Here is a 19,387-nt window from a genome sequence, read left to right on the forward strand (position 1 = left end):
CAACAAGGCTTGAAAAGACCTTCTGCTGACCAAACTGTTTAAAGTCCTCATCTCTACACAGTAAAACAAGCTGCATTGGGTCAACTAATGAACGGTACTGTGGCAGAATCTCACCTAGGGTCATGTACACTGCCAGGATTTTATGTTTGTTTTTACCCGAGCCAAGTGGATTTACGACTTCAAATGCATCTTGGTACAACATAATTGATATTGATGATGGATGCTCATGAAAGATGGCATTTTGCTTGCTGCATGTGCCATCCTTTATATCCTCCATCACTTTGTCAACAGAATCAAGCATTTTTGACTGGCTGTACTGTTCCCTCATTGATGTTTGCCTAAACAGAGATGCAAGAGTTTCTTTAACTGGCACATACTGACAAAAGCGTTCTTTACCAGCTGTGTCAGTGCCCAGGTATATCTGTTTTGGCTCAACAAAGTTGAACTTTTGTTTGAAGAAGTGTTTTCTGGTTTTGTCAGACTTTAACTGACCCTCATTGTACAAAGTTAAAAGATCTTGTGTAACTAGTTCATCAATAAGTTTGTCTATGTCACATGATGGTATATTTGATGATGACAGCAGCTTTTCTTTTAGTCTAACAAGCATGGCCTGCATTCCATCAACATGAACTGCTTGAAATTCCTCGATGATTGATTGAATTGTACTGGCAGGTAACAACATTTTGCCTTGCATCTTTAGGTAAAACAGAGCCAAGTTATGTAAAAAAGGCTCTTCATCAGTATTTATATGACTTTGAAAAGATGATGTAGATGGTACCTCACACAGATCTATAGGAGGTAGTTGACCATCAAGAGACAGATCTGTTGGTGTTGCTGTCTCACCCAGTTTGTGGAGACAAGACTGCTGCACTGGACCTGGCTGCTTATGCTTCCGCGATATATGAGTGGTGAATGATGTTCTCACTCTAAAAATTTTCCAACAGCCCTCAACTGGACAGCAAACTTTTCTACCATCTCTAATATGAATTCGCAAGTGGAAGCACAGCTCTGAAAAATTAATAGCCACAAATTCACACCCTAGGACCTGACAGTGGAGGTTCGCCTGTGGTTGCCTATGTGTAACGTTATCTTGTTTTTGTGACTGCCTGTGATTTCTGTGCATATGAGACCTAAACGAGGAGAATTTCTTAAATGTACAAGGGCACTTCTGCATTCCACAGGCATATTGAAAATTTGCTCTATGTTGGTGTCTTTTTATATGTGCATAAAAAACGCTTAGTTGGTGGAAAGGCACATTGCAGAGTTTGCATCTGTACATTGTGGCAAATGTTGACTAACCCATTAAATGAATAAATAAAACATTACTAAATAAATAAACAAGTTGAGTTGGTCGATTATTCATCAATTAAATATTGTGCAACACCAAGGGATGTAACTGAAAGTTGTGAGGAGAGGCTAAAAAATCAGCCAACAGTTTTCTGGAACCAAGGGAGTCCAAGAACAAATAATAACGATTTAACTTCACATAAAGTATTCTAGAAACCTCACTTATATTTGAACAGTTTAACGTTACTTACTAGTTGTGGAAGGTTCCATTTTAGGGCTTAAAACTTGAGAACGTAGCAACTGAAATGATTAACGATGCACGCTGAAAAGTAAACAACTATGACTTGACCGCCAGGTTGCCTTAAAGGGGCAACACCTTCGCGTTTAGAATAAGGCAGTCAGTTCGTGCATGTGTGTGTTAATGCATAAATCCTTGGTTTCTGCCTGAATCTGTCTACACTTCACGATATAATGTGACGTAATGCACTCGAGTAGTTTCGGAGGACAGTAATTGACTGATTAATGTTACAGTTGGTTCCTGTAATGGGTACATAGGGTTATTTACTGTAATTTATTATTTGAGCTGCATAAATTCTTAAAGATGCACCTCATATTACAGTAAAATACTGTTCCCAGATGATACAGCAAAAAACTGGCTATTTTACAGTTATTTACCCTAGAAAATACAGCAAGGGCTAACAGTGTATTTATATGCCTCATGTTTGCATTGGTGAAATCATTAGTGAGAGTGCAGAAACTGCGTTGCAATGATAAGATCTTTCACGCGATCAACAGACTGTCATCTGCTCAATGCTCATAACTGCAACTTTTTATGTGATGGTAATAGATCTAAATACTTAAAAAACTTCTCATGATTCGTTAATCCCGATAGCTGTAATAGTAAAAACGTATAATAGCTGTAATAGTAAAAGTTTTCCAGATAGTTCCACATGTAATGCCAGGTATTTCATATGCAAGCATGTCAGCCAATCACAGCAGAGGGCGTTTACACTGAAGTCTCACAGCAGACACGCCCCTTCAAACAGAGTGTTCAATCCGGGGAATGAAATCAGGCTAGGAAATATGCCTTTTATTTCTAAATTATAACAATTTTTGATCTAAAAAACATACTAACATTATAAGGGCACCCCTGGAAACATTATAAAATAATAAAAATAATCCATGGAATGGGACCTTTAAGCTTATTAGGAACTCTCATAGCAACTCAACTAGAGGCAGTGCCACAGACATAGTTCCTTGTAGATTTAAGAGCTGTTCTGGGCAAAACACCTTTTTGTACATGCAGCAATGGAATGGAACAAACTCCCAGTTGAGATTAAGTTAAGCCAGTCAGATCGCTGTTTTAATAGAGCATGTGGTGAATGGTTGCTAAATGCTAATTAGATTAATTTTTTTATGTGATCTTAAGGAATATTTATTATTGCAGTGTATGTATTTGTGCTTATTTTATTTTGTATTTGGATGTGGTTGAATGTACAAGGTACCTTTTAGTCATCTGTAGCTTGCCTGGCCATATTTATCAGACTACAACGAGGACCACAATGGAAATAAGTTTGTAACTTTCTTCTGTTATCCTCGACAGTTCTGATAAATGTATTGTCACTGTGATGGCAGCTTGTTATGCATTTATTTTTGTTACTGTCTAATAAATCAAATCAAATCAAACTTTATTTTTTATTTTTTATAACAATGCATGTTTGTGCAACATTAAAATGCTTGACCATTAGTTCCTCTTGTTTTGTGAGTGCAGGTCTTATAGGTCCTACCTAATGTTTAGTACTTTTGTTTATTTCAGGTGATATGATTAAGCCTGCTGCATGGTTGCTGTCCATCGAAGGACAAGTTGTCATGGGGCCACACACAGACTTTATCACTGGTATTGCTTCGCTGTTTTCCAGTTTCTACTGTTTGAATCTTCAATATCCAGAAGAGTCTGCATGCACTCTTGAATTTATTCAAAGGTATTTTATCTCTAAAGGGATGGTTCAGAGTAAAATCAACCTAGGGTCCTTTGCACCATGACCTCGAGCCAAAAATCCCCCAGAAGCGTTTTTTCTCTTGGTTGAACATTATTAAAGTTAGAGCTTATTTAGAGATATCAGCCGAATGGATTAGTGCAGGCGCTAATGGATCCAAGGATGTATCTCATAAATTACCCCACTAATAATGTCCAGAATGTTACCAAACTTCTACAGTAGTACAAATAGTTTCTGTACTCATAAAACGAGGCATTGGAAAGTTTGTAAGTACATCAGGAGTTTATTTAAATAACACTTGCCTGACGGCTCATGCTACTGCTAACCCGGACGTCGACGTCACTTCAGAGATTTGGGAAAAGCACGTAAAAGTCCTAACTGAAATATAAAATCAGTTGTGGAAAGTATTGTTTAATATTTTGTTTTACTACTTTTCTTTCATCATATTGCATTACTGTATTAAATTGTAAGTTTACAGTTATTACTGACTACTAGTTGCATTACTTTTACAGCTGAAACACAATAAATTACTGTTCAAGTTCCAGCTGATAACTATATTTATACAGTTATGCACTGTGAAATTACAGTAATGATGTGATATCATTAACTGTGAAATCACTGTACACAACTTTACACATTTTACTGTAATTTACATAAAATTTCTTACTGTAAATTACTGTGAAAGTAATGCAAGTAGTAGCCAGTAATTTACTATAAAATCACAGCAGAATTTTTTTTACAGTGCAGCCAGCCATTGAGTGAGGACAATCTACTAAGTATCTCATCACTCCTGCGAAAAGGAAGGGGGCCAGAGCAAATTACAGTGCCTGACATCGTACTTGCGAGTTCACACACCTCTTTAACATTAGTTTTAGTGATCTCTGACTGGCGAGTCGAAAATCATTAGTGCCGACGTGAATAATAATCTTAGAGAATTTACGATTAGCATTAGCCAGCACTTTTAAATTTGTGAGAGGTTCAACCAGGCGCTCAGGTAGAGTCAAAGGAGTTCTTGATAGGTGCTCTTGGGGTAGGGAAAAAAATCCAAAGGAAAACAAAAGAATGTCCCAGGCACTCAGTCAAAATAACAGGAGAAGGATCAGGTTAAAAAGCCTTTAATGAATGTGGCTTAAGTCATTTTAAAAATATATATGCACCAACATTTCGACCAACAACATGGTCTTCATCAGGGCAGTCACAGGGTGTATTTTTAAAATGACTTAAGCCACATTCATTAAAGGCTTTTTAACCTGATCCTTCTCCTGTTATTTTGACTGAGTGCCTGGGACCTTCTTTTGTTTTCCTTTGGACTTTTACATTTGTTTTGATGTCAGGCGCTCTGGCTCTGGCCGTCGAGCGCCATCATAACTATGCCTAACCTATGGGCGGCAGTGTAGGGAGAAGGATAAAGCCATGCAAGCCAATCAGAACTGTAAACATTCACATGACGTTAAGCATTTTCTGGCACATAATGTGACGTTTGAGAACCTAAAACCCTGTTTCTCCCAGTTGACATGGCAACACATAACCGGCGTTATCAGAAATCTCCACTTTGGCCGGAGTTTTTAGAAATAATCGTTTTCTGCGATAAAAACTGGGTTTTCGTGTAAATGAGAGGCCAAACCGCAGGGAAATATCTGCATCTTCCCTTCGTGTAAACGGGGCCAGAGAAGGCTATGCTAAACATGTTACATGAGGTGCAAGTAACAATAAGAGGAGAAGATGACATGACTCACCATGTTTGTTGACTGATCCTCACCTAAGTTGTTTGATGAACTCGTAAAAGGCGCGAGCGCGTGCGAGAAAAATAAAAAATAAAAAATAAATAAAGAGCGGACAGATGGCACGCTAACAGACTAGCAAATTATTAGCGTGTTGTGCTAGCAATAACGATTTAGATTGAAGCTAGCAATGTCAGGTTAATGTGTGATGTTGAGTAAGTTATATTTAGCAGTATAAACAACAAGGAATGATAGTAAATAATGATTCAAAACAGAAAGATATACGAAGCTTACAGACGCAAACCATCGCAACAACTGCAGCAGGAGCAACCAATAGCAAACATAATAGCCAAACAAACAAAGGTGTTACATGTCTACTCAACATCCTGCCATTTCTAAGAAATGGTCCTTCTTTCTCTGGGTCAAGAGAATAAGACAATACAATGTTCTTATATGGTATAGATCTTCTTTTCTAGGCGAGGTTGCCCTTCACTACAGAAAACTCTGAAGTCTGTATGTGAATGGACTTCTTGCAAGAATAAAGTATTACAAGAGACAAGTGGGTTTGGTTTTCATTGCAGTCTCACCACTAAATACAGGTGCTGGTCATAAAATTAGAATATCATCAAAAAGTTGATTTATTTCAAGAATTCAACTTAACAGATGAAACTAATATATTATATAGACTCATTACATGCAAAGTGAGATATTTCAAGTCTTTATTTGTTATAATTTTGATGATTATGGCTTACAGCTTATGAAACCCACGAAATCAAAATCCCAGAAAATTAGAATATTACATGAAATCACACAGTAATTACACAGTGATACCATGGTCATTGAACCAGGTTTTGGTTCTTTTGGCAGTGTGGGCAGGTGCAAATCCTGCTGGAAAATGAAGGAAGCATGAAGTGCTCTTTTGAAACCAGTAAATTTAATGTTGGTGTTTCTAGACGCCTGTTTTCTGTGCTGCCTTCTCTCTGACCTCCGAGCACGAGCTACTTAAAATTACTATAATAATAATTTAAAAAACAACAAGTTTTTGAAGCACTTGAATAATTTCCATGTCCCCAAAAGCATGTTTTCTCAACTTCATTTGGAATAAATATTTACTTAGATTACATATTTCTAAATTAACAATTTTAAGTAGTAGTATACACATACAGTATAAAATAAATGTTATTGTGATACCTATTTAAAGGTGAACTAAGTAACTTTTTTACCTTAACTGAACAGCTTCAGAGTCATTGGAATGGTTATATTACTTATTTCGGGTTGAATGGTGGTCGTTTCGCACCCCCCTGGTGCCCGTGAGCGAAAAAAATCCGCACTTGCAACTTTGAGCCGGCAGGTCGCCGGCCGCCGCGTCAGGAAGTATCGCGTGATATCAGGTCTCGCGATGTAAACAACTGCTTTACGGCCAAAAGAAATCTGCTAAAATGCTTTCATTGTTGCGCTCCCTCACGCTGTTCGAACCCGAATGAAGAAGACATTTTAAAGAATGTCCCATCTGCTTTGATGTCGTTGATCTACTATAGACTCTGGTGTCTGAGAATTGCCAACGAGTTTTGACAACAGTGTTGTCAAATATCTATTCCGAAGCTGTGGGGGGAGCTCTAGAGAGAAACCTGCGAGCAAAAAGCGAGAATACAGCGAAGAAATCCCGAAACTACTGAGCCCTGCTTTAAATGTGTAAAACCATTAAGCTTGTTTATCTCTCTTGAACTCCAGTCTACCTGGGGCCTATACAATGAAGCCGGTTTAGGTGGCTAGCCAGCTATGTTTCAGTTTAGTTTTCGCCAACCCTGGGTTTTAGGTACTATGAAAGTAGCTCGGCTTTAATCGGTGTTCGTTGCCATGGTATCTTACGCTGCACGGCTAACCTGCTCCGGGGCAGGTTATGTTCTGGATTCGAGATCTCAGACTGAAGTTTGACCAATCAGCTGTGAGCAAAGAAACATATAGGTGACGTAACTTATTCCCAGTGTCTGTTACAATGGCTTCACCTTTTCTTCCAAATCCGGTGGACATCTTAGCGCAAATTGTTTGACGAGCACTTCGTAGAGAAAGAGTTTTTAGCCAGATAAAATCCCCTTGCCTTTCCTGATAGTTACTTGTATGAAAGATACAGATTTTCCGCGGAAAGAATGTCTTATCTCTGCGAACTTCTTGAGCCGCACATAAAGAATTTAACACGTCGAATTCATGCACTTACTGTACCGCAAATGGTGTTGCGTTGCGTTTTTTTGCAAGTGGTACATACTTGCACGGTGGGTGACGCACAGAAGCTAGGGGAAAACACGGTTTGTCGAACCATTCACAAGGTGGTCCTCGCTCTGCAGGAGTACATGAATAGTTTCATTAATAGTGTTCCCCGGACATTGATCGACCATGTCCATAAAAGAGGGCTTTTATAAAATTGCCGGTAAGATATATTGATAGGGTGACATCACATGAATACATTTAAAAAAAAAAAGAAAAAAAAAAAGCAAATTTCACAAATGTACTATACAATTTAATACATGTTAAGAATTATTTTAAATCTTTATTATTATTCTGTTAATCTTATGATAGGATTCCCTAGAGTCATTGCAACATGTATGCAGTCTATTGCTCCAATCTCCACTGCTCTAGGGGAACATGAGGCAGATTATGTTAATAGGAAGTCCTATCACAGCCTTAATGTTCAGGTAGAGATGATGTGAATATGAGAGATGATTATTTTCTGTGAGATGAATCTTTAAATTAATAGTAACATTAACAGATATAACAATGATCTACTAAACATTTCATCTGCAGACGACTTGTGGTCATGAACGTACGATCACAAGTTTGGATGCCAAATGGCCTGGCTCCAGTGCTTGTCTGTGAGTCTGTGTTGTGTCAGCGCTTTGAGGAAAGCAAGTTAAATTTGGTACAGTACAAAACACTGTTAATTTGAACTGAGATAGAAAAACCTACACAATAACCCCCTATCATGACCCTCAGACAGGGCCACAGCACCGCTTCAATGTGGCCCTCAGTAAAACCAGAGTGAAGATAGAGATGACCTTTGGCATCCTAAAGGCACATTTCAACTGTGTTTGGCGCTTAAAGGAGAACTCGGCAACTCTAGCGAACTCTAGTCACTTCTTCGCTGATTTTCCCTTTTGTTGTCGCATGTTTTCCCCACGAGCTCCCCCTACAGCTGTGGGGGGGCGTATATTTCACAACACGGTCGTAAAAAACTCACTTGCGGCAGCCTCCTCCCCCTCTCTACCGCTGCTCATGTGCGTTTGTTTTGATCGGAGCAAGCCAACTGTATCGTGTGGAGCTTTGTCTACCGAGGTGGGTAATCTGGTAATACATCATACATGCATGTGTGTTTATGTCGAATTGCCATAAAGCAATTCGTGTTTCGCGCTCGTTCTCGTTCTCATTCTCGCTTCTCACGAGACTTACAAAATAGTGGCTGCACATGCCATTCTGCACAATATAGCCACCAGTAGATAGGAGCGAGAAACACCACAAAACCAGCTTCTCCCCGATGAAACTGACCTGATCACACTTGACCACCCAGCTGGTGCAGATGTAGAGGCAATCACCATACAATATTACACTTAATAAAAGCACATTGAAACTGCAGATAGGTCTCAAACTGTTTTATTGGTTTTGTGGGATGGGAGGGAGAAAGAGAGCAAGAGAAAGTTGCATTAATACATATTCATACTAAGGTGTTACTTGGTTAAATAAGTTCACATACTGAGATAGTATAGATAAATAGTATGAGTTGTTCTTAGTAGTTTGTGAGAGGAAGTCAGGCCGTGTGGGGGAGGTTGAATGTTAATTAGCCATCAGGGCCTTTTGCCTCATGCAGGCCTCAACCAGTATTTTCAGTCTTACAGTGTGCAGTCTAGTTCAAGACTCCTTTAGTGTGCAGTCTAGTTCAAGTCTCCTTTAGTGTGCAGTCTAGTTCAAGACTCCTTTAGTGAACAGTCTAGTTCAAGTCTCCTTTAGTGTACAGTCTAGTTCAAGACTCCTTTAGTGTGCAGTCTAGTTCAAGACTCCTTTAGTGAACAGTCTAGTTCAAGACTCCTTTGGTGTGCAGTCTAGTTCAAGACTCCTTTAGTGAACAGTCTAGTTCAAGTCTCCTTTAGTGTACAGTCTAGTTCAAGACTCCTTTAGTGTGCAGTCTAGTTCAAGACTCCTTTAGTGAACAGTCTAGTTCAAGACTCCTTTGGTGTGCAGTCTAGTTCAAGACTCCTTTAGTGAACAGTCTAGTTCAAGTCTCCTTTAGTGTACAGTCTAGTTCAAGACTCCTTTAGTGTGCAGTCTAGTTCAAGTCTCCTTTAGTGTGCAGTCTAGTTCAAGACTCCTTTAGTGAACAGTCTAGTTCAAGTCTCCTTTAGTGTACAGTCTAGTTCAAGACTCCTTTAGTGTGCAGTCTAGTTCAAGACTCCTTTAGTGAACAGTCTAGTTCAAGACTCCTTTGGTGTGCAGTCTAGTTCAAGACTCCTTTAGTGAACAGTCTAGTTCAAGACTCCTTTAGTGTGCAGTCTAGTTCAAGACTCCTTTAGTGTGCAGTCTAGTTCAAGTCTCCTTTAGTGTGCAGTCTAGTTCAAGTCTCCTTTAGTGTGCAGTCTAGTTCGAGACTCCTTTAGTGTGCAGTCTAGTTTGAGACTCCTTTTGTACAGGGCCCTGACTGAGTCTGTTTCCACCTGAAACATAATTCCACCACAAACATGATCATTACAAGTTTTCTGGAGGCTCATCAAATCACAAAAAGTTCCTTGACTTTCTACAAACACAGGACTGACTGTAATTTATGTCAAGGGTTTTAAATCCTTACCTTGTTCACATTCCTTCTGAAGCCCATTGAGGTAGAGGCCTCAGTTTCTGGGGCAATAAAAGAGATGTGTAAGGGCCAGTCCCTTTTTTATGCCACACATTCAAATGTTTGCCATAATAAAAAGCCCAGTGCATTCACATCAGCAACTGTCTGAGAACACACAGACAGAGTGTCTTCATAATTTCCTCCACCCTAATAAATAAAAATAGGCCAATGTAAAGCATAACTGTTGTAAAGCAGGTTATGTTTGGTGTTCTGTCTGCTGCATACTGACCTCTGTGTGGGAGACTGTGTGTATGTGTGCTGGCTTCAACAGGGACACTGTATTTCCCTCTAGTGCATGACCATACAGTCAGCCATATTTAAAACTTAAAAAAGGTAGTAATGTATCGCACACGTACCCAGTGTTACTTGCTTAGAGGAGCCAGCACCAGGGTCAGATTGTACAGCACCTGTAATCACATCCATAACCGGCCGTCCCTTATTGCCTACTCAGAGCCAACTCCTCCGCCACAGTGTATTCTGAATTTAACTCTTTATTTCTGTTTGCTGCAAGTGTTTGTGATAAAATGTTCACAAAAGTAATAAAAGGTTGTGGTAAATACTCACCACTTTGAATTATATTTTTATATTTTGTCTTTATCTGCTGCCAAGAACATTTGGAGTTGGGGTTGCATCTAAAAATCTAAAAATCAATGAATATTAATCTTTCTTAGTACATACACATTTTTAATATATTATAAAAATAGGCTATAGGCTATATTACACATATAGGCTACACATACATATATACATACATCATTTTACATAAAAATAGAACGTATTTGTTTAACTTACACATTAACAATCAGCAATCTTTCTCCAACAGTCTTCTCTTGCTTTGGCAGCAGAGACCGTATTGTTTCGAGCTTGAAATACATATTTAAATTCATCGTAATTCTGAATGATTATCTCTTGCTCCTCCGCGGAAAAATATATTGCTCTCGCTCTACCCGCGATTGGTTGTTCAGTGTCGACGTCACTCTTTTATGTGCACGCGCGCGTGGAGTAATCATAGCTTAAGGATCAAAGCCTGAGTTGACAGAGAAAGTTGATGAGCTGCATCATGGTACCAATAAAGCCTGATTGCATCGGTTTGGTTTTGTAAACTAATCCTGTAACCCCGAGTTTGTTCAGCTACCTTCATGGTACAGGCCCCTGGTTACTGTCACGGAGTCACCAGATCAGCACGCTCCGCCCTCTCGTTCACTCTCCCCGGAATTCTGATTCACTGCACCTGCACATCATCATCATCATCATCATCAGCACACACTATAAAGAGGCACTTCTCCTTCACTTCCTTGTCTGGTCTTGTCCTTATGTATGCTTACAGACTCTATCTTGATACCTGCCTTCTTCCGCATCCTCTTCGACCATCTACAATCAAGAAACCAACATTAACACTCAGCTAAGTTCATCATTCAACTCTGATTCTCTGCCACATACTCACCACTCTCCATTGCTGTCCCACTCCGTGCCTCTGCTCAATAAAGATCTTGTTTATATCACTTACCTGTCTGCTTCCCTCTGTTCTGTGACAGTTACACTGGTGCTACTTGCCCTTGAAAATCTTCAGCAAGTGCCCTAAATTACATGACTAGTAAGAAATGACATCATATTCTTTGAGGGAAAGCAACTCCAAGAACAAATCAAGTTATAACCTTTTCTCTCTTTTTTTTTCTAATAGCATAAAACATAACATGTCCACCCTGTTGTCAGTTTATACTGGACATTAATACTTTTTTTCCTTTTTCTTTTTAAGATTTTTATATTAAAATTCTTCCTAAATATTGATGATCTACTAGTTTGTTGTTCTTTACTAAATACTAATTCACTAGCTTAAAACGTCCACCCTGTTACTCTGAATTGTAAAAATGTCATGTAACAGGGTGGACAAATTTCCTATACCACATATGAAAACTGTGGTCAGCATTATTAGGTTATAGTTGAGCTTGTGGCCTGAGCTCCACCAGTGTGTTTTCTAAATTGTGAAGAAGGGGACCTGATCTGGTGGTGAAATGACCCTAGCACACATTTTAACATATCTTTACATTATTTTTCCCTTTGCTCTACTTTCGCTACAGAGAGACTTGTGCACACGGCATTCTATGGCGCATGGACATTACATTTAATTAAGTCATTATTTTCCTGGCTATACTTTGACATTCATACTTTCTCATCTGTTGAGTTGCTGTACATGAGTATTGTTTGTCATACCTGTTGTGTGTGTTCAGATTACGGGTCGGAAGCTGCAGACACCATAAATCGACCAAACCATTTGCACACAGAGGAGACCATTTGCTGTGTGTGCATGTTTAGTGTGATCATTTGTAAATGTTGGCGCTATATATAAATTAATTATACATTTTTGAATTAGTTTTAGAATTCACTGTAGCAGAAATAATAGTACATCCTTTATCTTCTTGGCCAAGAAAGAATAACCTTTTCCAACTAAGCAAATAAAGTACTAGCAAGGTAATAGCATAGGTATCGCTAGATCAAGATGTTTAAGTGACTTTGATCTTTTTGTGAGTGGCAAACACAGAGACAATAAAACGTGGATATAATGGTTTAATAAGCTGAGATAATGGGCTGAGACAGTCACTTTCCTTTTGTTCTTTAAAAAAAAAAAATAATTATATATATATATATATATATATATATATATATATATATATATATATATATATATATATATATATATACTTTTACTCTTGCCTTGACATCAGAGTCTCTTTCCCAAGTAGCTAATCTTTCCAAATTGTTTTGCAGGGTTCTATTGGACCATGTAAAGTCTAAGAAAAGCAATGCCTTTCTATGTTCTGACAAAAGACCATCAAACCATGTGCGAACTATTGGACCATTATCATCTAGCACCTTCACTGGAGTGTCAGCTATCCCACTGTAAGCTGCAGCGGACTGGCAAAATCTAAACTAGTGATCTTTTACCAGTCCACTCTTGGTACAACAGTGTTCTTTAACACTCCCAGAACTCCCTCCCTCAATTAATCTTTTCTGGGATGTTGAAAATAAGAATTGTTTATAGCACTTTCAAAATCATTGAATTCTGACTCAGTCAAGATCTGTGATATTAGCTATGTGACTTCAGCTAGAGACATATCATAGAGCCGCATCTTTCTGGACAACTCTCTCCTAAACTCAGAAAATTTCTATGCGCTGCAAAGTCTCAGCAAAGTCTCTCTATGGCTTCAGGACCAAAAGTTGTATTGACTGCTTGTAGCTGCAGTATGGGGGTTGCAGATGGAACAGTATCAACCCCTTTTCCCCTACTCTGAGCCTTTTGTCTTGCTCCACACACTTCAACTGCATTTACATCTTTATTCATTAATCCAGCATTGACATTGTCCTCTATTCTATAGAAAAACTGTAAGTCAGGATAAGTTTCATCTGACTGTTGGTCTTCTGAGTCACATTTGGTTGAGGCCTTGTTATGGCCCACCTTTTTCGTGAGACAGGACACTCGAGTGTACAATTGTTCTGTTCTTTTAACTTAGCAATACACTGAGCTTGTTCTTGTGCAATGGATAAGCTAAATTCTCTGTGGCAGCAGATAATGCCTTTTATGTTGTTCTTCCTGATACATGCACCCAACACCTTCTTGCATTCTTCAATAGACCATACTTTTTCTGGGTAAATACCAAATTTCTTTGTAAAATCCAATCTGACTGACTCAGTCACTATGGAGTCCATGTGCTCTCCTAACAAAGACTTGAATTCACTGTCTGTCCATAAAGGGGTAGCTAATAGAGGATAAACCAATAACTTCTCAGACAAATCAAAGGATAGCTAGTTATAAATACTCATCATAATGTATTCAACCTTCCCTGGCAAGCAGAGGAGAACCAATTTGCTAACACACTTTTAACAGTTGTTAAATGTTCCTGATTAAACAGAGGATGAACGAAGTAGAGTATAAACTACTGTTAACACATTGTAACTGTTGTTAAACTTCCCTGGTTGAACAGAGGATGATCTTCTCTGACTACACAGAGGATAAATCACCTTCCCTGGTAAAGCAGAGGATAAATATTCCCTAACTTTACAGAGGCAGGGCTCTCAAGTCTCACGCATTGGGCGTGAGACACGCATTTCAACCCGTTCACACGCTCACACGCCACACCTAACCTAACACACCTTGTATTTCTCACGCAGAGAAATTTCCAGAATAATGCCCACCAAGTTGCGCCGCTATTAGAGGAATCAAGTGAGTTCCCCATAGAGTTCAGAAGGCCCTGCATGCACCAGCTAATCAAATAGAAAAAAATATATATAGCTACCGAACAGACAATCAGAAAATAGCATTGCTGTATCCGGGTAAGATTTAGATATTCCCGCAACAACAATGTTACGTTCTGATTCCAAGGACACATTCTGTGATTCACAGGCTCGACATTGATTCAGGCACGACATTGATTCAGATGCTCATCATAGTTTACTAATTATTTATTATTTTTGCACTTTAAGTACACTACGATGTTCCTATTTAGGTATTAATTATTATACTTGAAATATACCTTTAATTGTATTTTAAATTTGAAGTAAATTCTTATGTACACTATCAGTGGACTACACAAAAATTCACATACTCAGAATTACAAACATAAGTTATCTTTATAAATCAATAATTTCAAACAAATCTATTGGATTGGATTCCACATAAACATAAAACAACAATGACACACATTTACACTCCAGTTCAAAACAAAACAGTAAACACAATGTTTAAGGTAGGGTCATGCAAGAAATCAGTTCCTAAAGAAATCACAAATCCAAACAATAATTGTTCTATTCAAATGGGCTTCTTTGCAGTAGCTTGCTTGATGTAGTTTTCGTTGTTGCATTTTTTTCTTATGATGGATCTCACATCTTGCATGGTGATGTCAGGGAACTTTGACAGATGAGTTAAACACACGCACGCACACACATACGCACACACACACACACACACACACACACACACACACACACACACACACACACACACACACACACACACACACACACACACACCAGCATCTGCAGTCTCACTGAGGACAATCCACATGATCTTCATCTCCAGAGCTGCTCTTCAGAGTCACTTCACAAGCTTTTCCCCGTTTCATCTGAGAAAAACTACTGTCAAATACACACTGAAACTGACTGATTACATTTTAAAATAAAGTTTTGATTACTTTCAAAAGACACCATATTTGATGATGCATTTGAATTAAATCATAAAATATATAATCCAGAAAAATATAATAAAAAAACACTTTAGGGAAAAATAAAACAATTTTGGGCCCTAAATTAAAACGTAGCTTACTCTGTGGCAGTGGCGTAGCCACGGGTGTGCCAGGGTGTGCCGGTGCCACCCACAGTGGCAGCTGGCACACCTAAAAATGGATGCAGAATTAATTTTTATAGTCTCAATAAAAAATGTTTTACTAAACTTGGGCTGTTGTTGTTTATGTAGAATATACTTTTTTATTTTAAATCAACCCTTTCACGGCACGCGTAAGTTAAAAATATTTTAACTGACACCTTGTTTCCATGGCGTGATGTCACGTGACACACCGCAGCCACAATAACTAACAGACGTATCGCTATTCGTTTTATTTCGTTTTTCCTTTTTTATTAAAAATATTCACAAACTTGCTTACCATGCCAACTATCTGATATTCCGATTCTTCGTTTAAAAAACTTTATAAATTATCTTGATCTATAACGAGATGAGCGCTGCAGTTCAGTTCAGAGAGTCCTGTCAGCCGGATTTACAGCACCTGAATTCTGTTTCTCCCGAAATACATGAAAGTAAGTGGCTTATTGCCGCTTCCATAGACATCAGTGTGTATTTTACAAACTGCAAATGTATTGTTTTACTAGTACTTATGTGTATTTAAATGTCTGAAACAAAAAATAAACATGTGGTTGAAAACACTGCATATTAGTTGTGATATGACAAGCGCTGAGCGCCAGCCAACGCGCGAAATAAGTTTGGATCAGGTTTGAATCTGGCAGTTCTGTGACGTCACTGAACATTCTAAATCATACTCAGGGACAGGGGCACAGAAATAAGAATGGTGCCATAACGCTGGTGTCCGGGACACGTGTTGTGCGTGTGTTTTTTTTTAAAGGACAAGTGAAAGAGAATTGTAATTGCCCAAACCGGATAAATGCCCTGATTAAAACAATTTTCAATATCAAAAAAATAAAATAAGAAATAACGTAGCCTACTTGGTTACTAACGTAACCTCAGTTCCCTGAGTAGGGAAAGAGTATAGAGAGTAAAAATTAGGGAAAGAAATGCCCTTTATAAAGCTAAAAAAAAAATATTCTGATCAAAATTAAATTGTCAATGTTTCATTACATCACTGTTGGAAAACACTATTATCAGATTCTGATAAGAGTGTTTTCCAACAGTGATGTAATGAAACATTGACAATTTAATTTTGAAGGGAGTAAAGCCTCTGTTTAGGCTGGAAATGTAATTTTGACAAAAGAAGAACTTTTATTTTAAGTAAATCTTAATTTTAAATCAGCCTACTTCAGTGTGATATTTTATCATATTATCATGCTTAACCCTGAGAATTTGAATTATTGAAATGTGATGATGCAGATATCTAAATCAGAGAATATCATATAGCCTAGGTTCGGGAGGTTGGCGGGTGGATTATTTATTTTTAACAGCAGATTCGGGAGACTCAAAGTGCACCAGATTAATGAATTTATCTTTAAAATGTACAAAATTTTCTGCCCCCCCCAGTGGGGGGGTTCAAAGGAGCCATTTTATTGGTTGGCAGCTAGCCAATGAAATAGGACTTCGATGATGTCACGAAACCCACATGCACTGAAACGCTAACATGGCTTAATGCATTAGATTGATATTAAAAGAAATAAACGATATTATCAAACTCAGTAAACTCAATGCTTACTCAGGAAACACCATACAAATAAAGCATACAGTAAAACAATTGAGCTCTGAATATAGATGCAACGCGTTTAATTGTACGTTTTCCTCCCATAGAAAACGCTTAATAAGGCTTAATGGACCAACAGTTATAAAAAAAAAATAAAAATAAAAAAAAAACAAAAAAAAACCACATAATTCGTTACATTATTAATAAAACACATGCAGCAAGTTTATTTGCACTGAACACACATTTGCTTTCTTTCGTCATATTCTGTGCTCATCTGCTTTTCTGTAGTATGCATTATAAGCATTGTGTTTACTGAGTTTGATAATATCGTTTATTTCTTTTAATATCAGTCTAATGCATTAAGCCATGTTAGCGTTTCAGTCATAGACAGTAAAAAATGGTTTCAGTGCATGCGGGTTTCGTGACATCATCGAAGTCCCATTTCATTGGCTAGCTGCCAACCAATAAAACGGCTCATTTGAACCCCCCCACTCCCGCCCCCCTTTCTCTCTCGCCGCCTCTGAGTTTCAAGTGCACAAGTTAGTTTTGCACCTGATATATCGCGAAAAGAGTAGCAAAAGTCAACGAAATTTGAAATTGCAGAGACAGATTTGAGAAGTTGCAAGTGCCTATTTGAAGCTGTGCTGCGAATGTGAACGTAAGATTAAACGCACAAAATATATATTAGTTTGTGTCTGTAGTTGTATTTCTGTGAATGGCATTTTACACATTTGTGTCTACGTGTCTGCAACTTCAGATTCAGAATACAGGTTTGTGACTATTATATGCGAGTGCAAATTTCAACATTCAACTTCAGATTTTTATTTTACAGGTTTTCACATTGGAGCTGTGAGTGTAAATGTTCATGTACAAGTACGAAAATTTATTGTACAAGTTCTCAAATTCACATTTACGTGCTCTCGAGTTTTGCTACTATTTTATCTTCATATATAATCTCCCGCTGCAGTAGGTGTCGGTGTGCAACTGTTCAGCTGTTACAAACCCTCCTGTAAAACACACGAAGAAGAGGAAAACGAAAGGAACAACACCGGTTGACACCTAAACCTGTCGTTCACTAATAACACTCGCGGCCATTTATGTGTTTAATCCACAATCCATCGAGACCAGCAAGAGATTCTGAGAACGACGCGCGCGGACTGACAACAAGCGTTACTGAGTTTAAAATACTTATAAATTCTCTTCTTAGTGGACAAGACTGCAAGTAAGTTTAATACATTCTCCATTAAACTCATTTGTAATTATTAGGAACTTAATATTGTATATTAAGCGTGATTTAAATGTGAAGTTACAGAAGGCTGTTCTTCTGCTACTCCGAACAGGCGAAGAATCTGCCAGAAATTACAATCTTTTGAAGTAAAAACACAAACAGTTTTATTGATAAAGGGTTATTGAAAACAAATATGTTTTTGAAAGTTGTCTTACATTTTCTCCACCGTTTTAGACTGTTGTTTTTGTGATGTGAAATCGAAAGTATTTTTGAAGCAGACATTTACAGTAGACAGAGATGAAGCCTAACGTCAATGAGCAACAATCTGCTGTTATTAAACCGAATATTTCAGTTCATATATAGCAATTATGATAGTAGTTATACAGTATGTCTATAATAATTCTGCTTACTTTTACGTAATCGGTTGTTTTAGGATCATTTGAAAGTAATGAAATCAACCACCATTGTGAACTTGAAGTAATGATTAAATGACAAACGATTCAACAGTTAATAAAGATTGGGTTAATATGATTGTAAAATGATATTATACTATAATAGAGAATATAACAAATTGGGTTCAGTTTTCCCAGCACTGTAAATTTCTGTTCCCCAATGAATTTATATATAGAGTCAGTTAAACTCATTAAACAATCAGAAATGATTAAGACCATTCGGTTATTTTACATGGCAATATATTTGTCTGTAACTCACATTATTTTATAAATTGTTTTTGCTGTTGCTGTTGTTGATGATAACTCAGCATTCTTCATTATTGTCTTAAATAAGATGTTCTTCATCTGTGTAAAATGGTGTAATTTCCAGGTGATGCTGAAGGATTGAGTGTTTTCAGAAAGCAGTGCTGATCAGTTTTCAGTGTCAGTTTAGCTGCAGTATGTCAGAGGAAAGAGGAAAGGACTCTCTCTCTCAGATGAGTCTCTCAGAGAAACACAGGTAAGACTGCGTCTGTTTTCATCAGTTTAAACTCTACTGGACTTTGTTTCCCTGTCAATAACAAAACTTTAAGCATTGTTTTATATTTGCAAATGCTTTGCACAACTTTCAAACTTCTTAAATTAACACTGACATTCTCTATAAAGCCCTGTTTGCTCTATAGAAAATATCACAGTTAATAGTTTGTTAATAACCTTCTAGACGCTGAATTAATCCAAATAAATGACTTTGGTTTTTAGATCGTAAAATTATTGATAGACATTAGAAAACAACTATACACTTAATTTAATTAAGTTTGCTAACAAAAGACAAAAAACAGACATTTCTGCTCTCTATTTCTGTCAATAAACAAAAACTTGACATGTTCTCTTAAATTATATTTCTCAACATATTTAATCTCACTCATGTATATTAAAGAA

The 19,387-nt window shown here is 37.7% G+C and overlaps 2 protein-coding genes and 1 pseudogene across 3 annotated transcripts in view; all 3 read left to right on the forward strand.

The window, feature by feature from the left end:
- Window positions 1–19,387, forward strand: part of LOC307161680 (uncharacterized protein) — a 484,934-nt gene that overhangs the window by 240,483 nt on the left and 225,064 nt on the right. The gene's annotated exons all lie outside the window — the stretch shown is intronic.
- Window positions 3,289–18,857, forward strand: LOC307161268 (annotated as a pseudogene). The gene is made up of 5 exons: window positions 3,289–3,298; window positions 7,180–7,374; window positions 7,642–7,689; window positions 7,979–8,110; window positions 18,840–18,857. The product of its transcript is annotated as an uncharacterized misc_RNA (transcript).
- Window positions 17,811–19,387, forward strand: part of LOC307161653 (NACHT, LRR and PYD domains-containing protein 12-like) — a 51,534-nt gene continuing 49,957 nt past the window's right edge. The window contains exons 1-2 of the mRNA XM_079876517.1: window positions 17,811–18,011; window positions 18,840–18,968. Of these exons, the coding sequence (XP_079732643.1) occupies window positions 18,910–18,968 (59 nt within the window). The 5' untranslated portion in view covers window positions 17,811–18,011; window positions 18,840–18,909. The remainder of the gene's footprint in view (window positions 18,012–18,839; window positions 18,969–19,387) is intronic.

This window comes from Squalius cephalus, assembly GCF_949319135.1.
Source record: "Squalius cephalus genome assembly, chromosome: 7".
Lineage (NCBI taxonomy): Eukaryota > Metazoa > Chordata > Actinopteri > Cypriniformes > Leuciscidae > Squalius > Squalius cephalus.